Consider the following 25,330-nt stretch of genomic DNA (forward strand, 5'->3'; position numbering starts at 1 on the left):
TGTAGAGGGCACCATCCTCCCTCAGGCTCATGAGCTGGGAATCATCCTGGTTTCCTCACTGTCACCCCCCAATATCCAGGCTTCTGCCAAGGCCTGTCGATTTCACCTTCACAGCGTCTCTCAAATATGCCCCCTCCTCTCCTCTGACACTGCTCCCACCATTAGTGCAGGCCCTCATCACCTCACACCGGGACTGTGCATAGCTTCAGGGAGGTCTGCCCACTTCAGTCCATCCTCCAGCCAGCAACGGTTACATCACCCCTGTACTCAGTAAACTCCAGAGGCTTCTTGTCACCTCCAGGATCAAATACAAATCCTCTTTTTAATATTTAAAGCCCTTCAGAACATCATGGGCCCCTGGAACCCTGCCCTCACCCCCCCCCCACACACACACACACACACACGCAGTCTTCTCCAGCCCTGTCATACTTTACGCCACTGCACATACTCTTTGATACAATGACACTGGTCTCCTTTGCTGTTTCACAAACAAGACCCTCCATCCCTCAGCTTCAGGCATTTTCTCTGGATATCCCCCAGGCCTGCAGTGTGCTCTCTTCCTTCATTCTGACTGCAGAGCTTCCTTTAAAGCCCAGTGAAAATCCTACCTATGGAAGCCCTTCCCAGGCTCACTTCATTCTAGTGTCTTCCTCCTGTTCATTATTTTTTGTTTTATCTTATACATAGCTTGTGTGTGATGTATACATGTATGTGTGTGTGTGTGTATACACACATATGCATGTATTTGTTTACTTGTTATCTTCCCCATTAGGTTGTGAGCTTTTTAAGGACAGGGACTGTGTCCCCAGTGCTTATTAGCACAGCGCATGGCATATATTATAGGTGCTTAATAAATGCTTACTGACTTATTAATGAGGGCAGAAATAGGAAGGGTGAGGGATAGAGAGACACAAGAATACTTGTGAGTGATGGTACGATCCAGTGTGTGACCATCCCTGTGTGTGGCCAAGGTGGAATAAAGAAGGTTGAGGGGTTGGGGAGTTGGGACTCTTGAAGTCCCTTGGTGCAGACAGAGCATGAGCCACACCTGAAGTGGGGAAAGAAGGGAGAGTGAGCAGAGGAGGGGCAGGGTACTGCGCCCCCACAACTTCCATCACTGGATCTCAGAGCCCGAGAGGTCAAGAGTCGAGAATGGTGCTGGGGAGAGAGGTTTCCTGCTTCTCTTCCAAGCCCCAAGAGGTTCAGGGTCTGTGAAAGAAGGTACAGCCCAGGGATGCAGGGGTGTCAGGGCAGAGCCAGCTCTTAGCCAGGGCAGACCTGCTTTCAAGTCTTCCATTGACCCCTTAGCAAGTCATTGAAGTTGCCTGGGCCTCAGTTCCCTTATCTCTAAAATTTGGGAATTGTGCTAAATCACTTCTCAGGGTGCTCTGCCTCAAGAAGGCAGTAGAAAAGTGACTTGTTATCCTGGGTGGCATTAACCTAGTGTCGATTTTTACATTGAAAACTCACCTCATGTGCTTTATTTCCCTTGATGAGTACTTTTTTTCACCCTAGAAATCTGAAACATTAATGAAAATGTACAGAGAAGTCGGAGTGCCGCCAAAACAGAAATTCTCATCATTTCCTGTGACTGATAATGCTATAATTAAACCAGGTAACTAAATAAAGACTTAATCCTAGCATTTAGCACATTACCTGGCGCATAGTAGGCATTTAATAAATGTTTATTGATCAGTTGAGGTAAATGGTGGTTGATTTTCGGGGGAGATGAAAATACCTTAAGTATAATTGGTTTGATGCCAGTCCTTTTGGTAAAATTTGAGTAAAGTACAAGGCACTAAACATTTTTTTGTATATAAAGGTATCTGATTTAATCTCAAGAGACAAATTAAATCTTTATTTTTACATGGGTTATTTTATAGCAGACTTTATTTTTAATAACAGAAAGAGTGCTTTTTTCTGAGAGCTGCCTACTTGTAAAAGCCATTCTAAAAAGAGGCATTTGATTTTTAAGGTTCACCATTTATGTGTTGGGATGTTCCATTAAATGCATAGTTTGAAGGTAATTAGGCAGCAAGTATATCTGTGTCCAGTGAGGTGGAGATGAAAGAGGGGATGTCTTAACACCTAAAAGACGGATCCACGGGCAATCAGACCAGGCCTCTCTAGATGAGTGGAAATAGCTGGGAAGACAGTTTGACTTCAACAAGATTGCTGAGAATGGGGAAGTAGAAGAATTCTACTGAGGCTTGATAAGACCCTCCACTTTAGTATTCTGTGACATCAGCACCAGGGGTGTAGGGAAGGTGGAAAACATGGGTGGTGAAGCATGAGTCAGGAGCAAGAAACGAGAGGGGCTAAGGATGGTTCCTCAGGTATCAAATTCCAATACAAAGTGGTTCTGGCAGGCTGCATATTGACTTAGAAAACCACAGATTAACATTATCTGTGTTGCACTGTACTTTTATTCATTTTGTTAAACATTTCCCTGTTAGTTTGACACTGGTGGTTTAGCCTGGGGTAGGGAACCTGAGGCCTCAAGGCCACATGTGGCCTTCTAGGCTCCCTGGGTATGGCCTTTTGACTGAGTGCTAGTTCTACAGAACAAATCCTTTCATTAAGGGGACAATATAGAAGCCTCTCATTCAAGCAGAGATTTTAGAGGCATCAGACATAGTGAGTTCCAGATTATATCACAAAACTAAAGTCAGTTATATTTTAGCAGTCAGAAAATAACTGGTTATTGATGTGAGTCATTTCTGAATTAGCTCTGTTTGGTCAGATCATCAGCTTACTAGCATTGATGTCAAGATAAATACTAAATTAAAAGGAAGAATAAAATTAACATATGCCATGCAATTGAGAAACTGCAAATTGATCTATTTTTAAATGCTACTGAAGCTGAAAAAAATAGAAAAAAAAGTAGTAAACATCAACACAGATGATTACTGTTTTCCTTAGACATTAAAAATCAAAAGACCTTTGAAATCACCTCAGACAGTTAAAAAAGTAGTCCTTTCTGGCAAAGCCAAACATGATAACCCATGGCAAATGAAGTAAAGAGAAGAGCTTTATTTTTTTACAAGGGATGATCAAATATTAGGTTACATACAGGATCATCTCAGAATAATGAGAAGTAGTAGAGACAAAAAACACATTTGCTGAAAGCTCTCCTGCAATGTCTAGCTAACCTAGTCGTCCAGAAAACAAAAAATCTGTGAAGATCAATCCTTATGTAACTGTTTTCTTTATCACAGACAATAGAACAACCAGCATTTGTACTCTGACTCCAATGTGCTATGGTACCCGAGAAAATAAAAACAGAAAGCCCCTGGGCCAGAACAGATGTGCGCAGAGGAGGAAGTCCATACTAGAAGCAACACAAATTTGAAAGTGTTGACACAGGAAACAGGGCGATACCAGTGGCTTGGAAAGTGTACTTTGTTGTTACCAAAAAGAAAAAAAATGTAAAATATTGACCCGTATATACCTCCTTACCCCCTCTCCAAAAATGTTTAGGAGACTAATGTATGCATATATTGAAGCTAACCTTGAAATTATAGAAGAAAAGAGTCAGAAAATTGTCTTTCAGTTTTCAAGAGCAGACTGAAAGGTTGACTAAAAGATACCAATGAATGAAGTATTATTTAAGCACTTTCTCTGTGCAGACAGGCCTGCTGTCATGGAGCTCACTGTCTCATGGAGGAGACATCCCATGGGGAGGAAATCAGGAAGTCCCGGGGCTTGCCAAGAATGCAGCGTCCCATGGGCCTTATTGCTGGACTACAAAGAAACAATGGATCCCTTAGAACGAATTCTCTAGTAAAAGGTTCTCCTCCATTAAGATAAATCTCGTTGATGTCGAAATCATTTACGATTTGTCGAAAGATGTAACAAATGGAGAGTTTTGTTTGGCCCTCTTTTTCATATCAAATAAGACATAAACACTAAGACACTTGCTCTCTATAGTTGTTTGTTACTACTGGGGAGGCCATCCAGCACAGAGCACAAAGCAAAGACCATCCAGACAGTCCTGTCTGTCCCCAATATTGTGCTAATGATTACATCAAGCCTAGGAGCATTGCTTCTTAATGAGGCCCAGGATCATTCAGCAGGTTTAGGCTAAATAGATCCACAATAAAAACAGTGTGGGTGGGGAACACCTGTTGCCCAGTTCTGATTAGCAGATGGATAGACAGACCCTGGGGCTTTTCCATCAGCACACAGATATCTTGGGCAGACACTGGTGGACCAGTGGTGAACCGAGCTAACAACTGAAATTACCCTAGGGAAGAATAGGCCAGATTGCCTTTGAAAAATTAGTTCTCCCCAAAACAAAGACCTGCTTTTTAAATTACAACAACAATCATAACAATAACTAGAATCTATATAGTGCTTTAAGGTTTTCAAAGCACTTCCCAAATATCTCGTTTTCTCCTCACAACTCCCCTGGGAGGTGTGCGCTATTACATTTTACAGAAGAGGAGCCTGAGGCAAGCAAAAATTAGGTAAGTGACTTGCCCAGGGTCACACAGCTAGTAGCTGTCTTAGATCCAGCTTTGCGCTCAGGTCTTCCTCATTCCAGGTCCAGCCATCTAGCCACTATAACCTGCCTACACCAAGGAAGTTGTTCAAGTAATTATGTATGACTGGGAGTCAGAGAATATCATACTCTCCAAAGCTGTGGTGTCAGACTCAAGTAGGAACTAGATTCCTGCAGGCCACAGATGGACTTACAAAACCACAAATTGACATTAGCTATGTTGTATTTTTATTTATTTTGTTAAATACTTCCCAGTTACATTTTAATCTGTTTCCAGCTACACTGAAAGTTTTGCCTGCTCCAAGTTTAACATCTCTGCTATAAAGAATTGAAATTTTAGGGCCCCCAAAGAACATGGTTCCCTCCTTATCTCTAGCACATGGAATCCCTGTCTTCCCTCCAGTAGCAGTTCAAGTACCTCCTTCTGCTTCAGTGTAGAAGGTGTACTTCTAGTCTTCCCAGATCCCATCAACTAATGTTAGAACCTTTCGTCTCAAATGACTTTGTATTTAACTACTTTGCATTTATTTGTATTTATTCTACTTGTGCACATGAATTTGTGAATATACCTATTATACCTGCGGGCAACAACATAAAAATTCTGATTATGCATGTGCTCCAGGAGGTTAAATGCCGGGTGGGGAGGTAAGGGGATGCTCTGTGTGTTCCAATGTTAATAGCAGCGTTTTTGTGGTGGTAAACACCCACAGACCCTTGGACCTCACCTGAGAAGGGGTGAGGAGGTGAGGAAGCAGGCCATCTCAGGCAGGGCAGACACCCTTAGCAAAGGTCAACCATGTGGGGGATGGAGTGTCATACTGGGTACAACAAAGGATATTACAAAACCAGGCTTGCTTTTTAAATGATTCATCAAAGGGTCCTTTTGAATAAAAATTTTTTCAGTGCTTTTTAGATTTTATTTTTGTGCCTGTTTTCAGAAACACATATATTGTATGAGATATAATTAATTTCTGTTTGGGATTTACCAGCTGCAGGGCTTTCTCTGTATAGTATGGTCAAGACAGTTAGCATTTATTAAACACTTAATATGCATCTGGCACAAGAAAAACAGATAGGCCTGGCCTTTAAAGACGAGCCTGGCCCTCGAGGAGTTTCATCCTAATGGGGGAAAATAGAGGAGGGAGCTGAAAGGGGGTGGAGGAGGAACTCCTTGTGGGGGGATGGCTGCCAGGAATCCAGAGTCTGGAGCTTAGAGAAGTGAGGCCAGCTGGCTTGGGAACTTCTTCAAAATGGAGATTCCTACAGGGTGTCATTGGTGGGAGGCATGGACCCTAAAGGAGATGGCATCTGGGTGTAAACAGGCAGGCGAGGCATGGTAGGACAATTCAGGTAGCATTCTGCACATGAATTTATTTTCCTGATTGAGAAATCTCATGGAAAGTTTTTCCTTTATAAAGGCACACCTCTCTATGCTGCTCACTTTCGCCCTGGACAGTTCGTGGATGTCACAGCCAAAACGTAAGTCCAGTGAGGGGCTCCTCTTCTTTTTCTATTCCTTCTTGTATCTAGAAGCCACAAGGGAAAACTCACTGAGAACCTCATGCTTAAATATTAATGAACATAAATGCTTTAAAACATTAGAATATGAAGGCCACTGGTTCCAATTAAAACTGAAGCAAGTTAAAATGGAGCTAAGGAAAAAGCAGCATTATAGAGGGTGTGTGTCTGTCTGTCTGTCTGTGCATTGAACCAATTATCTGTTATGAAGAACAGCCTAAAACCCAGATCCATTCTGGTGACAGCATAGGCATAAAAAGTCACCTTTGAGGGCATCTGTTATTCAGGGATTGTTTGAATATTTTTGTTGTTCGCATGAGGCTGCAGGATGCATGAAGAGAGTTCCCCTTGGAGCTGGGAAGACCAGGGCACAAGGGCCCTCCATCCCATCACCCATGTCCCAGCGAGGGGATGCCCCTCAGGGCTGCAGGCACCTGGGTTGGCTCCAAGTTCCAGAGAATGTGTTGATCTGCATTGACTGAGGTCAGTTCCTCACCTGAAAGTTCCCTGTTTGAATGAAATCACAAGTCCAGGAGAAATAGCTCAGCTAATTATGAAAATACTGTTTCTGTCTTGATACTTCTCTCTAACTTGTGCTGAGGCAGTTTGTATGTAGTCATGTAAAGACGGTGGCGTGAATTTCTGAATATACCTAATATACCTGTGGGCAACAGCATACAAATTCTGGTTATGCATGTGTTCCAGGAGGTTAAATTCTGGGGTGAGGAGGTAAGGGGATGCCCTGTGAGTTCCAATATTAATAGCAGTGTTTTTGTGGTGGTAATAAACACTCACAGATCCTTGGACCTCACCTGAGAAGGGTTGGGGAGCCCAAGAGTCTGAGGTGAGGAGGCAGGCCATCTCAGGCAGGGCAGACACCCTTAGCAAGGGCCAACCATGTGGGGGATGGAATGTCATACTGGGTAGAACAGGTAGGCAAAGTAAGGTAGAATGTGGGAGCAGAGCAGTGTGAAATCAGTCACAAAGGTGGACGGGTGCCAGCTCCCCTTGGCTTAGAAATGTGAACCCCAGGGCCGAAGGAGCCTTAGATCTGGGGCTGAAGGGAGCGTTGAGAAATCAGAAATGGGAGCCACAAAAAACCGGTGATGAGGATCCCTGTGGGCCGCAGATTGACATGCAGAACCAGCATGTTTATTGTTTCTTTTTATTAATACACAGCATTAAAATCATACAGCAGTGGTATTTTAATCTGGTGTGGGCACCATTGGAAAGTGTTGCAGCCTGCCTTCAGTCTAGGGCTTCAGGTATCACAATCCTCCTTATTTTACAAAACAGGAAACTGAGGCACAGAACATATTTAGGTTCTTATTTAGGCCTTGCCCAGGGTTATGCAGGTAGTAAGTAGGGCAGACACAGTTTGCATCCCAAGTCCCCTGAATCAAGTGTTCTTCCCACTCTGTGCTGCTCCTGGCAAGGATTTGGTTTGCTAGAGCCTTTTCAGGGAATTCCCATTCCTTCCTCAGCATGTGTAATGGGATCACCTATTGCTGTGGTGGAAATGACGTGTGTGTGTGTGTGTGTGTGTCTGTGTGTGTGTAAGTGTCAGTGTGGGTTTCTAAAAACATGATTATCAACTCTTAGGAAAGATTCCCTTTGCTCTTAAAAGAGCTGGGTAGATGAGCCTCCAATTTCCCCTCAGGTGGGCACAGCTCTCTTCTGGGGTGGGGTCAGTGTTTGCTGTGTAACTCTTTCCAGGCCCTTCTCTTTTTCTTCATTTCCTGCCTCCATGCCCTTCTTTCTGCTGTATTTTTCAACTTAATTCACTTATTTATTGGCCTCACGATGTGATTTGACTTTTCAGCTTTTCTGATGTCTAATGGGTCAGTGTAAGAACGTCGACTTTGTTCTTAGAGGTCACTGAGGAAGATTTCCTGGTTTTACAAATGAAGAAACTGAGGCCTCATGTGGTTACATCACAGACATAAGCAGACAGCCAGTATTACATTCACAAGTCTTGCCTCTAGACTACGGCATTGGTTTGGAGCTCTTTTGATGGAAAAAAAATGCTCTTTTGAACTTTGGAGTTTCAGGCCGTTCTGGATCCATTTGTATGTAATGGGATGGTCTGGAGGTCACTTTGAGACAGTAGGACGACTCCAGGTGCCACAGAATAAGGAAAATTTAAAACTGTCTAATGGAACTGCTTTTATTGGCCTTGCTATGTTCCCTATAACATATCCCTTTTACTTCTAAATGTGTTCTGTTTATCACATGGAAACACCTTTTATAAAGAAAATAGTATTTCACTGCTTTCTTATGTTTTCAAATAGCATCCCTATAAGAGTGCTTGTATTAATACTGATGCTTTGGTTAAAATGAACCTGGAAATTGAATTCTTTAGAAATTGGCTAATTTTAGTATCTCCCTTTTCTTTGGATAAAAAAAGGAAATGGTTTGAAATTAAAGTCTAATTTCCTTCTTTCCTCCTTAATACTAATGTTCATGTTTTGATTGTGAAATGAAAACTGTGACATTTGCCTACGAGGAAAATTGAGTGTTCCAAAATTTTAAATATTCCCAATATTTCCTGTTTCCATCTTTCAGATTTAGTTGTTGAGCTAAACATACATAGAAATAAGAATTTTCTCTTGGTTTGCAAAAATTACCATGGTGCCAGTGGGATCTATTTACCTTATTTCCACAGACCTCAGGCTATTCAGGGCTTTTAAAAATTGAGTAGGACTCTTTTAAAAAATCCAAATTACATGTAGCTTTTTAAATGTATGTATGTGTATGTTTGGGGGGGTGGTAAGCTAGCTGCCACCCACTCTTTCAAGTAAAATGCTTTTAATAGGTTCTTTATAATAACAGCAACATGAAATCAGCTCAGATAATATTGAAGTACTTTAGTTTGGGTTGTCCTCATTTTGGATGCTACTCTGTATGTAAGTGATCAATCTAATAAAAAATGCATTGATAACTTTTTAAAATTTTTTTTAAAGCAATTGGCGTTAAGTAACTTGCTCAAGGTTACACGGCCAGTTATTTCTGGGTGTGGTGCTAAGTATCGGAGCCCGGATTTGATCCCAGGTCATCCTGACACTGGGACTGGTGTTCTTACTTGCTGAGCCACCTGGCCGTCCCGAATTGATACTTTTAAATATGCTTTTTCAAAACATGCCAAAATCCTGAGTGACCAAATGAAGTTTATTTTGAGTGGGAGGGGGATCCGAATCCTCAACAAAAGATTGTTTTTATTTTTCTACTAGAGGTATATGCTCATCTAAATGCTTTGAGAAAATTTAAATTCAATTTCGACAGTATAGGAGAGACTTCCTATCTTCTAGATATCGAACACATCCTGTGAAGGATTTTGACAGTATCACTGTTACAAGGCTTTGGAAAGTCCTGGTCTTTGAAATATAACTCTTTATCTAGCTCACTCTGGCTTTAACTTGAAAGCTGTTGATGCAAAGGAGTCTTTTTGTGCAGGTTTTTACTCCAAAACCCCAAACCTCTAGAGTTTATTCCTGTTCTAATAATGGGAGTGGTTCCACTGTACCCACTTCTGCTGGTTTGAGCTGTCGACCTGTGTTAATGCTGCTCTTGCCTATGCCTGCTGGCGTACAGTTTTGTGCTGGAGGTTAGGGCTTTCCCTTCCGGGCCTTTACACAGCAGGGGGATTTCCCTCCCCTCCTCCCCCCCATTTATGAAGCAGTGCTCTGTCGGCTCTTGGGGTGAGCTTTGAACCCAGGACAGTGATTATTTGTGGTCTTTGTATGTGAAAGATAGGCCAGGAAGTGGGAATAGACGGGGCATTCTTTTATGCTTTCATGTTTGCTTCTTATTTATTTGGAAACTAAAATGAAATCTAAAAGCCTTAACTATTTCATTCATAGCATCGCTTAGCTCCTATTTCTTTAAAAGAGTGCTTTCAGTTAGGGTCAACCATGTGGCCCAGCTAGGTGGCGAGGGGCAAGAAGGTGTCATAGTGGATATAGCACCAGGCCTGGCACTGTATCCTCTTCCTGAGTTCACGTCTGACCTCACATCCTTACTAGCTGGGGGGCCCTGGACAATTCACTTCCCCCTGTTTGCCTCAGTTTCCTCCTCTGTAAAATAAGCTGGTGAAGGAAGTGACAAACCAGAGCAGTATCTTTGCCAAGAAAACCACAGATGGGGTCAAGGAGAGTCAGTCATGACTGAAAAATGACTAAACAACAATGTGGGGCCTAGCAAGGAACAATATTATTCACCTCTCTTCTCTCTATTCTTGAAAATATGTAGAAAAAAAATACTATGTCCCGGGCTCAGACACTTAGCACCCACCCAGAAACACCTGGCCGTGTAACCTTGAGCAAGTTACTTAACCCCAATTGCTTAGGGGCGGCCAGGTGGCTCAGCGAGTAAGAGCACTGGCTCCAGTGTCGGGATGACCTGGGGATCAAATCTGGGCTCAGATACTCAGCACCACACCCAGAAATAACTGGCCATGTAACCTTGAGCAAGTTGCTTAACCCCGATTACTTTAAAAAAAAAAAATATGATGGGAATAAGGGTGTGTTTGCACATTTGAGCTAGTCTGGGCAGTTGTGTCAGCTTCTGGTCAGCTCTGTGAAGAATCATCCCATGAGATCATGGAGACCAGCACTCTATTTTACAAAAGAGGAAACTGAGATTCATAATAAAAGAGGTGATTTTTTTTTTAATTTTATAAAGCAATCAGCATTAAGTAACTTGCTGAAGGTTACATGGCCAGTTATTTCTGGGTGTGGTGCTAAGTGTCTGAGCCCGGATTTGATCCCCAGGTCATCCCGACACTGGGGCTGGTGCTCTTACTCTCTGAGCCACCTGGCCGCCCCTAAGCAATTGGGGTTAAGTAACTTGCTCAAGGTTACATGGCCAGGTGTTTCTGGGTGGGTGCTAAGTGTCTGAGCCCAGATTTGTTCCCCAGGTCATCCCAACACTGGGGCTGGTGCTCTTACTCTCTGAGCCACCTGGCCGCCCCTGAAATAGGTGATTTCTAAGGTCACACGGTCCCCTGCAGAACTGGGAAGAAAACTCTTTTCTTAATCTTAGTCTCTGAAGTTAGAGGCTTGGTTATCTGGAGATTGAAGGGGGCTTGAAAATTGAGGGATTGAAAGTGGGTTAATCCTCAGTAGTAAATGGATTTTTAAATGGAGCAGAGAGTCCTAGAATGCCATAACTTGCTGATGCCTTACGTCCTTCTCACAGACGTTTCCCACATTCAGGGAAATGGAGGGTGCAGGGGCAGAGCTGTTGAGGCTCCAAAGGTTTCACAATAATTGGATTTGTAAGTCTTATAAAGTACTGAAGTCCTTTAACAATTGTCATTAAAAATAATTTCAAAAATGAACTAATAGATCAAACAAAATGATACTATATTATAAATCACCTGAGCCAAGCATCTGGGGGCAATCCATTTCAGGCTCAGTGAAGGACAGACGGGTTTTCTTTATTGCAAACATGTTTTGTTGTCTGGGGGCTTAACTTCATGAGGTTTTTGGTTTTGCATTTGTTCCTGGTCGGCATCCTCGCTGACAAGATGGCCATTTGCAGAGAGCCCCAGACATCTAGGCTGTGATTAGCTTAGATTGTGCCTTGTGTGTGACTTGAGCCAGTCACTTTCCCTTTTCATCCTTAGCTTCTTCTTCAGCCCCTCATTCTCTCTCTACATATCCAGTCATTGCCAGGTATTGTTAGTTCTGCTACCACATCCTCGTTGAGGCCTTTAGCGTCTCATTATTACATTGGCCTCCTATGAGCTCTCCCTGCTGAGGGCTCTCCCTTCCCCAGAGAGTCTTCCAAGCAGCCTTTAGTCATTCTCTTAGAGTACAGGTCTGACCACGTCATTCCCCTCCTCAGTAAACTCCAGGGGCTCCCTCTTCCCTGTGTGGTCACATACAGAGGCCTGTTTGGTTCTTAGCAGCCTGGCCTCAGCCTACCTTTCTAGCCTTATGCCTTAGGTGAACGGATCTTCGTGGCTTCCCCATGACCTTCCATCACTGTTCTTTGCACAGGCCACCCCCAGGCTCCCCTCCATCTCTTAGGACTCTCTTGTCTATGACTGCCCAATTCATGTTCCGTCTGCTGCCTGCTAGAACTCTCCTTCAAAAAGATCTTACACTTTGTATATCCTTTGAAAAAATAAATACAAGGATGTTTAAACCCATGTTCTCCACTAATAGATGTTAGCTTGAAGTCAAGTTTTGTTTCCATCTTTGTATTGAGGTTATTTAGCCAAGAGTCTGGTGTGTAGGGGGGCTCGTAATACATGCTTATTGAAATGTACCAAGGGAGTAAAATGTGCATGTAGCAGCCAGTCAGTACACTTTTGTGAGCACCTACTGTGTGCCGTGTACTCTGAGCACTAGGGAGAATTTTCTGGGGGACAGTTTACAAGTGTTAGAAAGTGTTTGTAATGACGCTGTAAACTGTCCCTTGGTGTCCAGCTAGTTTTCATTTTTCAGCCTGTTTTTACTTTCTGTTATCTAACAGCCTGCACTGTTTCCTCCTCTGTTGTTATGACTTGTGATGCTTGTAAGTTACTTACCAGATTGTTTTGTTAGTTTTCTCATTTAAACAAAGTAAAGGTTATTATTTATTTTTGTCTAGAGAAAGAATGGTTAGAAATGCTAAGTTCACATAATACCTGCATCAACCAGAAATCATCGGCTGTACTCGATTCTCTGTTCTCTCCAGTAAGCCGGTAATTTAGCGAGCCTGATTCTTAGCCTTTTGTTTAAAGTTATTTATTGAAGAGGCTTCCATTGTATGTAGAGGAACATTTAGATTGAAAAACAGTCTGTAATTACGCATAGATAATTAGCACTGTTAGTGCTAATTAGTGCACCCCTGTCATCTCAGATCATTTATTCTTAAAGTGAACTCAATTATCTTCTATAATTTACAGAGAAGGCGAGGAGAGAGGGGAAGGGGGGAGAGTTTTGTCGGGAGAATAAGTTTAGCTAAAATTGCCTTGAAAGCTCTCTAAAGCTTCCCACCAAACATTAGGCAGTAAAAATATAGGAAGGTTCTTACAGGATTTCATTTTTAGGTCTGCATTTTCTTTTCTTAGAAAGTACTTTGGGGGTTGGGAGGAGGGGCCTAGCAGGGAGTTTGACAACTTGCTGTTGTAGATGTTCTTAGTTTCAATCAGCCTTCTTCCAACTAGTCACAGAGTATAGATTTTATATTATGTTACTGTCAGATGCTTATCTTAGCCCTTTGATCAGAAAAAAAAAGCATCACTTTGGATCCTAAAGATAAAAAAGGAATACAATAAATTATGCATACTCTGATATGTGTGTAATTGAGTGTGAGAAGGGTGTAAAACTATAATCTTTAAAGGCAGCACAATTCTTGATTTCTCTAAAACAACATCTATTCATTCACTAGCCTATATTAAGTCATCTGCAAACATGAACATCTTGAGGATGGGGCCATCTTTGGGACTCTTTCATTTGAGCTTTGCACTAGGATCCTCTTTTATGATTGTAGTTTAATAGATAAATTGGACACTTGTCTACGTAGGCCATCAAAACACAATGACATATAGACAAAGACACAGCCCCAAAGCCCAAAAACATCAGTATATTTATCTTGGACAGCTGCTGCAGATAAGACACTGAATTGGTCTCATTCCTTAACTAGGAATAATATAGTGGATTAGATTATATTTGGGAAATTGCACCATGCTTTTAACCCCATTACTGTCTCTTACTTATTTTCATCTCCCCAATATTATAAACTTCCTCATATAAACTATGCCTCATTCTTTCACGTCCCTCATATTAGGGATCTGAAAGAACATTACAAAGTTACCACTCACAGGGAGTTTATATATTATTACATATAATGCAATTATAGTACCTAGAATAATGTCTCATATGCTCAATAAATACTTGTAGATTGATTTTGAAGTTTACACATACTAAGATTGAAGGAAGCTCAGTATTTAAAAATTAAACCTTACAAAGCATATAAAATTGAACATCAATTATTTACAAAAAGATTCTTCATAGTTCTTACATAGCATTTTCCATTCATGGGTTCCAGATAGGATTTTACTTCAACAGTTTCTAGTACTTTATATCTGTTTGATAGGAAGAGGTAGAGATATGATTTATTTTGTACTTTCAGTAGTTTTACACAAAGTTTTCCTCTTACAGTGTAGCATTTTCTTGCTCTCAAAACCCATTACTAAGTATAAAGAGAATTCTGTGTGAAATAGTTTAAAAACAGTGATTTTTTTTTTTTGCACTAAAAGTTGGATCTACCTAACATCAGTAAAATGGACTTAAAAGTCCTGTGACATTTTGGAGCCTAGCCTAAATTGCTTAAAACTGTTGCCCACTTTCCAACCCTTGAAATTATGTTGTCAAAACTGATATAATTTCATGTACATTTAAAAATTTTAGAAATGAATGCCTTTTAAAAAAATTTCCCTGGCTTCCTTTATTCATGAATCTAGGATGTGTCAACTGCTGAAACTTAAAGGAAGTTAAGTTTCGCACTTTGGATATCATTACTGTACAAGCTTTATGCCTTGGGTCATACAACAGTGACACCAAGCATATGGACAGTGAGTTGGGCCAGAATCGAACAAGACAAGGAGATTGTTCTGTGATTTACTTTCAGAAATTGCAGTGTTCTTTTAACCTTTCTGAAACAAAGGCTCACCTTTTTAAATTCATATTTTGTGACTGCAATGCATGGAATGCTATACTATGGGCTCTGAAGAATTGAGAATGGTTATCACTCAGAGGGCAATCCAGAGACACCTTCCAGATGGGAAGAGATATGCAGGTGAAGAGGATTGGCTGGTCTGAGAATGAGAGAGCATTTCCATTGTTCTTGTGATGTCAAGGGAAGGAAGGAGCCCAACCCATTGGGTGCATTCCCTTAGTCGTGGTTATAGGAGGACGTGGACCAAAGCCATAGAGAATGGAGGTGGTAAAGGGATGCAAGAGGAAGAACCCAAAGCAGTGAGATCACAGATCCCCTGGAATATTTTTGTGCAATTTGCTTTTAAGTGCTCCAAATTATTAAACGCTGAGATGTCAGACGGGACCCACCATACTCCCAAGTATGGCTGAACCAGATTAAATTGTAATTGAGAGATTTTAACAAAATAAAAATAGAATAGAGCACAGATAATGTTGATACATGGTTTTCTAAGTCAATCTGTAGCCCACAGGCAATGTTTATATATGGTTTAGTGGCCCCTATTCTATTTGAATTTGACACCCCTAATTAAAAGCAACATCTGCTTTTCAGCATGCCTCCTAATGCTACTTTCCCATCCCAATCTATGAAGATAAAACTCTCTGTAATCCTTACTTATTCCTTTATTTCTTCTAATTATATAGCTTTTCATGATCACAATAAAAATGCTTAGAAAAACTTCATTTCGTTGTGTTTCTGTCAGCATAAAAAATCATGGCAATCTTAATACTTTTGTGCACATGTCTTTTGGATTATGTATTTAGCAGCAATATTACATAGCTTCATACGCATACTAATAAGTACTTCAAGAAAATGCATAGGGGGTGACTGGGTGGCACAGTGAATAGAGCATCAGCCCTGGAGTCAGGAGGACCTGAGTTCAAATCCAGTCTCCTACACTTACTAGCCATGTGACCTTGGGCAAGTCACTTAACCTCAATTGCCCTGCCCTCCCCCCTCCAAAAAAAAAAAGAAAAGAAAATGCATAGGGGAAGAAGAAAGTGTTTTAAGTTGTAGATTCAGAAGCTACCTTATTTAAAAATGTAATTCTATATTGCTTAAAATTTTTAATTAAAATATGAAAAAATGCTGATGTTTCAGACACTCCTTTCTGTGTTACTGTGGTTGATAGCACTATAATCTATAAATTATCAGAATTATGTGGGCCTACTTTATGTAAAATAATGGTATTGTACTTTTTCTATTATAGTAATGTAATGATCTTTAATAGTGAGTTTTGTCTCATATTGAACAACAATCCAGGAAACAATAAAACTCCCTAAGGGTGTATGAGTTGTCAAATACTGTATCTGCTCTGGTCTCAATTGTTGGGTTGTTAGAAGTTTAAGAACTGCTAGGCTGAGGCAGTGAAAGATCATGACCTTTGCTAACATTCTCGGACAATTTTATTGGCTTGTTCATAATTTAAGCTGTCGTCCTTTTGTTTTGTTCCAGAATTGGCAAAGGCTTTCAAGGAGTCATGAAAAGGTGGGGCTTTAAAGGACAGCCTGCCACTCATGGTCAGACCAAAACTCACAGGAGACCTGGAGCAATAGCTACTGGGGTAGGTATAGACGGGCACGTTTTCTGTCTCTGCCCCCTTGGGAACAGCCATTATTAACTCGCTCATCACATTACCTCCTTGTGGCCCCAGTGCAGCTCAGAACCCTCTCTGTGTTGGAATAGAGCATGATCATGAGTCACTGTGGTCTCAGGCATTCACTTTATGGCCATTGTCTGGTGGGAGGAGGACCCTGGAGTGTAGGAAGACTGGTCAGTAAATGGCCGGTGGTGTTTTGTACCTTTCCTGAGTCTCCATAGAACTTTGCCAGACCTCACATTCTACTGCTGTAAACCTCAGGAATCTGGATTTTTGAACTGATTTTACTCAAAGAAGTTCTGTGGCTTATATTTTGTTCATTGGATCTAGCTATGAAACATCTCACTGCCTTCTCACTGAATTCACGGTCATTTACAAAACTATACTACGGTAGGAAAAATAAAGTCAGTGGATCTATACCAAAATATAGATTTATATTCAAAGTTCAAAGGGACTTTAGAGGGCATTTAGTGCAATTTCTTCACCTTCAATGAGGAGACTAGGGCTTGGGAAGATAAGTGACTTGTCCCCCAGCACACAGGTTAGTAAATGAAGAAGCCAGGAATGGAGCTCCGTCTGCACGGTCTCCAGCATTGTTCAGATTTTGACATGTAATTGCATGAGTAACCCATTTAGTTAGATGATTGTGCATATGTCCTAGAGTAATACTACAGATGGGCAGTGAACTGGCCCTTGAAGGGAAAAGATGGTGCTGACTCAGGGAACTACAAGATGCTTTCAGGTGATTCCAGGACCCTTGCTGCTGCCCAAGTCTGTCTTTTTAAAACTAATGTTCTTCCAGTGCTGGTGTGTGCCAGTGGATCATGGGACATCACAGTCTCTGAAGAGTCATGATTGCCAGCGGCAGGAAGGAAGGAAGGAAAAACACGTGTATTAAGCACCTACTCTGTGACAGGCACTGTGCCTTTATGAGTATTTTCCCATTTAAATGTCCTATGTAAAGACATTTAAGGGGTATGGCTAAGTTATAGGATATGGCCCATGGTCAGCCACAATTCATTTGCAAGGACCATAAAAGACATCAACAATGACATAGATGGTAGGAAAAGAAAGTGGATTGGTTCTGTAGAGAGTGAGGGATGACAAGCTTGAGCATTGATGTATTGTGCAGGAAATATTAAAACAACCAAATGAAGCCTCCTAGCTAGCATGGAAGAGATATTCAAAGGTGTGTACAGACGAGACAATAAAAGCATGGAGGACTGTGATTGATACAGCTGAAGGCAACACTCACACTGATACTATTAGGAATCCATTGGAGATTTCAAGAAGAATAAAACACTTACATATGGCCTTGAAGGATCGAACCCTAAAATATTGGCCTGAATTTCCAGTGTGCTGGGGCCTCGTGATGGCCTCTGCTCCATTCCTGTCAGTGTGTGTTCCATTCTTTGTAAAAGCATGGGATATCGTGAAAGTTATTTGGCTTCCTGGAGTACATATAGCTTCCGTCTCTGTATTCACTAAGAGGGACTGCTTCACAATCAGAGACTTAAGAGCTGGAAGGGTTCTGGGAAGTCATGGAGTCCAACCCCCTCATGTTGCAGAGGAGAAAACTGAAGCCCAGAGAGATTTGCTTAGCACAGAGGTGGATCTCAAGCAGAGGTCCTCTGACTCCAAACTTGGCATTTGTTCCACTGTCAGAGGAGACAAAAGAGAGAAGAAATGGAAAAATAAGGAATGGGACCAAGGAGGGAAAATCAGAAAAGGAAAGGTTGTCAGGAGTGGTTTGAAAAAGAGAAAAGATCCAACTCTTATCTTTAAGCTCATCTTCTGCAGTTGTCGTCTGCCCTCGGTCAGTCACTAGTGCCCTGGGAGACAAGGGATGGAAACGAGCATGGGCTTTCTTTAGACTGAGGGCTCCCCTTCCCCTGCTATGACCAAGAACATTCTCCTTGGATGCCACGGTCTGGAACTTGAGTCAGTGGAGTGCTCTGGGGAGTCGTATGACTTGGGTATCGCCCCAGATCTAGGTACAAGTATATGATGAGGAGTTAGAACAGTGAATCTTGGCCTCGCTTTTCCATATATTCCCTTCCCTCCCTGCAGTGCCAGCTTCCTCTATCTTCTGCAGTAACTCAGATCATACTGGTCCTCATAGGCTGTCCCAGAATATAGACTGTGTAGAAACTAATAAATCTTTGAAAGGAAGAAAATGTGTACACGTGTCATCAGTGCATTCAGTGTGCACACTAAAAGATCAGCTCCTATCACTGCTCTGTTCTGGAGACAGAATTGTAGGCCCTCTGCAGTTCTGCAGGAAGCCGGCACAAATGGTACTTGCTGCTCTTATCAGTGGCAAAGCCAGCAGGCCCCTGGAGAGGGCCGGGGGAGCATTAAGTGCTTTGCAGGGAGACACCCATGTCTAAGGGCTATGAGCCAGGATTTATGGAGGCACCTGGAGCCCACAGCATCCGAAGGATCTTTTCCTTCTGTACCTCACAACAACAAATCCTATGGTCATAGCCTCTTCCAGTGCACATGGGTGATAGAAACTGCTTGTTTCTGCTTCCATTGAGGAAACAAGGAAGACTTAGTCAATGGCTATGGTTCTAGACTTTATAAACTTCCCCAAATTTGGGGGCAAAAAATGGGACTAGAGCAGGCAAGCTCTGCCCTTCCTATAAACCAGGATCTCCAGCGAGGCCTTTGGAGTAATGGAAATGTGGATGTCTGGAGGTGCAGGGTCCACCTCCATCGCCAGAACCACGTCATCAGTTCCAAACAGTCTGCTGAATTATGTTGGGATGTATACACAGGTATCCTCCTTTACCTTCTGACTTCTGACAGTCAAGGGCTCATGGTGACTGATCATAGCCAGGGGAAGAGGCCAGGGGGCTACTTGGTACATGAAATTTTAGAGTTGTTTTTTAAAATCTATATCATTTTAGTTCAGATCTGTGATTTCATAGTGTAGGCAATTCCCCAAATGGAAAATTCCTCTGCCCCTGCAGAAGAACAGCCGCATATCTATGCCTTATATTCTTAGAAAGTGCCTCAGGCCATTATGTGACATGCCCAAGGTCACAGAGCTGGAATGTGTAGAGGGCAGAACTTGGAGCCTGCCCCATCTCTCCTATCCCAGCTGCTGCCTCTGGGGAGTTTTTGGTGCAGGAGTTAGATGTATTAAGTGCCAAGTCTCAGATAACGTGGCTGTACAGCCTTATCTTGGAGTCTCCGTCTTTCTCCTTTTATTAACACCCAAAGAAGTTGTATGTCTTGAGATTTCATAGCTGCAAGGAAGCTTCTGCACAGTTTCTGTGTGAGGTGGCCTCCCAATGTGTTAGAGCCATCCATCCTTAGACTCAAACTGACCTTGGCTGGGGGCACCTGTTTGATCATATGAATCAGATAGTACCAGCACCCATCAGACAAACAAACTCGTTATCCTAGCAACTGATTCTGTACTTTAATCACCCCTGACCTCAAGGAAGAAGTAACATCCAAGGGATGGATGAGGACTGGGGCCATTCAGAGAGCAGGGCCTCATTTAGATCATGCTGCCTTAGTGTAGAGAGCTGTTTCTTTTCTTCTGCTAGTGACTGTTGTAAGAAGGTCCTTTTATTTTCCTTTATTAATCTTTCCTAAGTACCACCTTGCTGTGCAGCAAGGACTCTATCTGCTGTTGCAATACAATCTGTTGTTGCTATCTCTAGTAAAATCCCTTCCCTGTCTCATTCAATTTTTATCTTGTAAGTCTAATTTAGAAAATAATCCTTTCAAACAAAGTATATTTTGAATCAATATGTAACTTACTAAAGATATTTAATACCTTTTTACGGAATGAATTTTTAAATTTAATTAATGTCCTTAGAAATTAAGAAAGTACCAGGTTCAACTTACTTTTCCTTTTTTTTCTTCTAGGACATTGCCAGAGTTTGGCCTGGAAAGAAAATGCCTGGTAAAATGGGTAACATATATCGAACAGAATTTGGACTAAAGGTAAGCTTTAGATGTGTAAAGAGAATACTTTCTGGGGACATTTGTACTAAGCAGAAAGATGCCAAGATATATCCGTCATATGCCTATATGTGGTTCTTCCAGTAGTTGTTCTTGTTAGAAGAAGTACACCAAGTACTGCTTTTTTTTTTTTTTTTATGAAAAAGTGCCTGTAAGTCTTGAGAATCTGGCATTTTTTAAAGGTTTAGCCTGAGAGAGTTACATATGCTTGCCTCAGCTTTGTAGCTGCATACAGTTGGCAAATTTTATGTGTGGCCTTAAAGGTATTAGAAATAATTAGTAATTCATTATCATCCTAAATGACATCGATGTAGTTGGATCTCCTGGGGAAACTTGTTAGTGTCCTTGGAATAAATCATCAGTAAATCTATAGAAATACCTAACCCATCCCCAATTAGAACTCAGAATATACAAGTTGTTTTGTTTTCTACAAATTGAGTGCTAACCTGGTAAAAGTCAGAAGTTGGTTGACCTGTTTAGAGCTGAAGCTTTTCAGCTCATGCAAAGAACATATTGAATGCTTCTTCTAAAAAGTTTATAAACAAATTTTAATTTTATTTCAGTATCTTGTAAATCAACCTCACCTTTCATGAATGAAGATCCCACATATTAGTCTCATAATTGAATTTCAAAAGAAAATCTCAAGTAAATCTCAAAACCACTGATTATTGAACACCACTTTTGTGCCTTTGGATAGGGTACAGGTTTTGAGTCAAGCCTTCCTCATCTATCAAGTGAAGAATTTCAGTAAATTTCCAATGATCTCTGATTCCCCATTCAGCTCCAGATCCTATACTGTAACAGTTGGTTGTAGGAAGGTGTTGACTTGCAGAACCCTAATTATGTGACATCAGTTTTTATGCATTAAGTCAGACCTTTTCTCATGAATCCAGGTGTGATGAAATACTTTTCGTATCTAAATTAAACCTAATGAACTAGTTCTCCTCCAGGGAGAAAGAAGAGTGAACCCCAGTCTCCCCTGGTTTCTTAAAGAGAGTCACAATGAAACGAGTTTTTTTTTGTCATTGAAAGTTAAGTTTCGGGGCAGCCAGGTAGCGCAGTGAGTAAGAGCACAGGCCCCAGAGTCGGGATGACCTGGGATCAAATCCAGGCTCAGATACTTAGCACCACACCCAGAAATAACTGGCCAGGTAACTTTGAGTAAGTTACTTAACCCCAGTTGCTTAAAAAAAAAAAAGAAAATTAAGTCTCAGCCTCCATGGTTTTAGACAATTCCTTCCAAGCAGAGTTCAGACACTATTTGCTTTCCTTTTGATACCATTCCTAATCCTTTCTTAAATAACTTCAGGAAAGTTTGATTAGAAAGCAGCTTTGTATTTGGTGATAGTGCCAGGGTCCAACAGCGTAATGCAAAGGATTATGGTAATATTACCATGATTTACATTTGGAAAAAAATTGTCCACTGTGTCTGTAAGATGCATTATATTGCTTACACTTTCCTGAAGTTTGTATTATAATGGTGTAAAGTACACGTTTGATTCTTAGAAGGAACAATGTAAGGGCATTTTATAGATGATCCTTTTTCTTGTACTTCACCAGAACTCGTGAAAGCATTAGGACTCACTTTTGAAGCCCCTGTGTGATTGTAGAAAACAGATTTCAGAATTATACAATTGAAACTTTAATTTTCATTTTATGCCCTAGGTGTGGAGAGTGAACACAAAACACAATATAATCTATGTGAATGGCTCTGTGCCTGGACACAAGAATTGCTTAGTAAAGGTAAGTATAATTTCTCACTGTCTGGGGGTAAGTGTATTTGATCCAAAGTTTAATACCTTGAGTGAGAGTAGAGGAATCGTTAATTGCTCAGATGCAATAACCTTCCTGAGCTCACAGCGCATGGTCCAGATTCGGCCCTCGGGCCACTGTGTGCCAGCCCCTGGTTTACTTCCTTCTTGGTTTGTTGTATTCCCTTTCCAGGGTCTCCTTTTTCAAAGGCAGTGTTTGCATTATAAGGAGCAGGGTTTCTGTAGACTCTGCACATCCTCCTGGGCTTTGACCTCTCTCCTCTGTTTCCTACCTTTGCATTTAAGGGGTCAGGTATCAGCACATTTGTGAGAGAGTCTGATCAAGTTCATCATAGAATTTCTCTGCTATTCAGCACTCAGTATTAGCGTGTAACATGAATTGTTTTGGGGACAGTCCCTTGGGCATATGCTGTCACACCCTACAGGATGTGCTAATTCCACATCCCATGAAATAGCACCTCTGATGACCAAGTCTGTGAGCTTCCTCCCACCACTCTGGGCCTCTGCCTCCTCCTTAGGCTTGGGGCCACATCATCACAGTTGATCAGTCAGCTGTTGTAGCCACTTTCAGGTGAAGTCGGGACCGTCCAGAAGCCAAGAGTCTGAGCTCCCATGTCCCCTTTGACACTAAAGCAAAGGGGAATGAAGATGCATAGGACCAAGGGCTGTTTGTTTTTCTTTATTTCATGGGCTTCCATGACTCCCTCCCCCACAAAAGAATGTTTGTCACATTCTGGTGGTGTGCCCCTCTTGGATTAGGTCAGAGGGTCCTCAGAAAAGAGAAGTGAAGTGGGGCATGATGGCCACTCCTGTACACCCTGCTCCTGGATTTCTGGAGCCTGAGAGTCTCAATCATGCTAGGGCTAAAGCCAATTATGTCTCTATTATGTTGGCATTGATGTGGTGAGCCTAGGGAGGAGGAGGCCTGCAGCAGAGAAGGAGTTACACAAAGGGGAACCTAGAGCAGAGAAGGCAGAAGGGAAGGAATGAAGCCAGGGGTGCATGGATTGGGTTGGCCTTGGCAGAGAGAAAGGCTGCCTCCCTTCAGCAGCTGGGGGAAAGGTGGGAATGAAGGGGAATTTCAGTGGGGTTGAGATTAAGAGAATGGGAGAAGAAAGAGGGAGCTCATCCAGAATGGCGTCAGTGTCCTCAGTGAACATAGAAGGAAGGTTCTCAGATGAGGAGATGAGTGTGGAAGAGAGCAGATGCTCAAGGGTCACAGGAAGAGCTGGTGTGGAAGTCTCCCTCAGGGTGAAGTGACTTAATTGGATTAGAGAAGTGTATGGGTTCAGTTCTCTCCATAGTGATGATGCCCAGCTCTCCAGACCTAGTCACTTTCCTGACATCCTCTTAGACCTTTCAAATGTAGAATGCCCAAGAGAGAATTCATCATTTTGCCCCCAAACCCACCTCTTTTCCAAATTTCCTGAAGACATCAACCTTCTAGTCTCCCACATCCATGGCCTGAGTGTTCTCAGCTCCACACTCTACCCTGCACCTCCAGCCACTTAATAAATATCGTTTCTGCCCCCACAACATCTTTCCTGTGACCCCTTCTCTTTACTCACCCAGCAGCTACCAGACCTCTGGCCTGGATTATTTCACCTCTTAATTTCACCTCTTAATCACCTCCCTGACTCACTTCTGTCTCCACTGTAGTCCATTCCATACCACCCTGGACTTGGGACTAACAGCATCTCCTCTGGCTAGCTCTTGAAGCCTTCACACCTGGCCTCCACCTGACTGTCCTGTTTCTCATACATAATAGTTCTTTTGTCTCCCTGGCTTCTTTCCTCCCATCAGAACTTGTGACTCTGCCTTGGCAACCCTGGGCTCTGAGAGATGAGCCGTCACCTTACCGTATACCAGCATCTAGGCCACTGCCAGTCCCTGTCAAAATGTGGCCCCTCAGCACTGCCATTGGTATCCCTGCGTTTTGTCTTCACCTTTTAGAAAGCTGCATTTTGTATTCAAAAAGTGACTTGGTAATAGCGTAGGTTAAGGTGCGTATAGAGCATGTTAGGGTTGGGTTTGTACCTCTTTACTAACTTACAGTAAAGATCCATAATGGCGGGGGGGAGGCCAGCAGCCAGGGGGAGGGGTGAGTGTCCAGCGAGCTGACCACACTCCATCACTATTGGAAACCTTCCTACTCAACCTACTTACGCTTGACTCCTTAAAAATTATTCAGCTATAGTCTGGTAGCATTGTTCCACTGAGATGTATTTTATAAGCCTTTGAATTATTTCACCTTATTATGTATAAGACTAAGACTTCTATTGAAATTAAATTCGAGTTTAGTGAAATTAAGAAAAGGAGTTTGTTATTTTTATGATTTCATGAACAATTTTAGAGAGATTAAAATAGATCTATTTTTCTGTAGGTACGGCAGCTTTGTACTTCTTTAATCCAGGCTATTCAATGTTGCCAAAATGAGTTGCCTCATTTTGCTCTGTGTGTATATAATTATATGTTATTTTAAAAAATTCTCTCTGAATGAGATAAGTCAAATGCTGTCAAGAAATCAGGGATTTTTTTTTCCCAAAAATATTGCCAACATTTTAGAACACACCAATATTTTTTACTGTAACTAAATGTTCTGAATTACCAGGTGACATCATGATATCCTTGGCTCTTTATGAAGGAAAAGGCCAGGACATAAGCAGGTTTTAAGTCCCTTCTGTGTGCCAGGCATTGTGCTAAGAACTTTAGAATTATTTCATTTGCTCTCTATACCCAGCCCAATGAGGTAGGACTGTTGTAGTCCCTGTTTTACAGTTGAAGAAACTGAGGCAGAATCACATCTAGGAAGTGTCTGATACTGGATCTGAACTGTTATTTAGCACTACAGATGGTAGCAGAAATATGTGTCACCATTAAGGAATGGCTTACATGTAGATTCAGAATGGAATGAGAGATATATAGATCTATGTAGATAAAGATATAAGGGGCAGCTACGGGGCGCAGTGGATAGAGCCCTAGCCTCTGAGTCAGGAGGACCTGAGTTCAAACCCAGACTCAGGTACTTGGCACTTACAAATCACATAACCCTGTTGCATCCTTAAAAAAGATATAGAGATACACACATACACACACACACACATTATATATATATATACACTTATCTCAGAACCACATTGCCTCTTGCATTTTAAGATTCAGATGAGATATAGTTTCATTTCTCAGCTTCGCAGAACAACCTGCTTTCAAGATGTAGAGATTAAAATTTAAGGGGCCTTTACATCA

At 41.8% G+C, this 25,330-nt stretch overlaps 1 protein-coding gene across 1 annotated transcript in view; it reads left to right on the forward strand.

Annotated features, from left to right (window-relative positions):
- Positions 1–25,330, forward strand: part of MRPL3 (mitochondrial ribosomal protein L3) — a 40,959-nt gene that overhangs the window by 14,905 nt on the left and 724 nt on the right. The window contains exons 5-9 of the mRNA XM_069088385.1: positions 1,516–1,615; positions 5,923–5,983; positions 16,187–16,295; positions 20,217–20,294; positions 21,978–22,055. Coding sequence (XP_068944486.1) covers positions 1,516–1,615; positions 5,923–5,983; positions 16,187–16,295; positions 20,217–20,294; positions 21,978–22,055 — 426 coding nt within the window. The remainder of the gene's footprint in view (positions 1–1,515; positions 1,616–5,922; positions 5,984–16,186; positions 16,296–20,216; positions 20,295–21,977; positions 22,056–25,330) is intronic.

Source organism: Petaurus breviceps, unplaced genomic scaffold, assembly GCF_028583685.1.
Source record: "Petaurus breviceps papuanus isolate PSGF00001 unplaced genomic scaffold, PetGlider_PUasm1.0 185, whole genome shotgun sequence".
In the NCBI taxonomy this organism is placed as follows: Eukaryota; Metazoa; Chordata; class Mammalia; order Diprotodontia; family Petauridae; genus Petaurus; species Petaurus breviceps.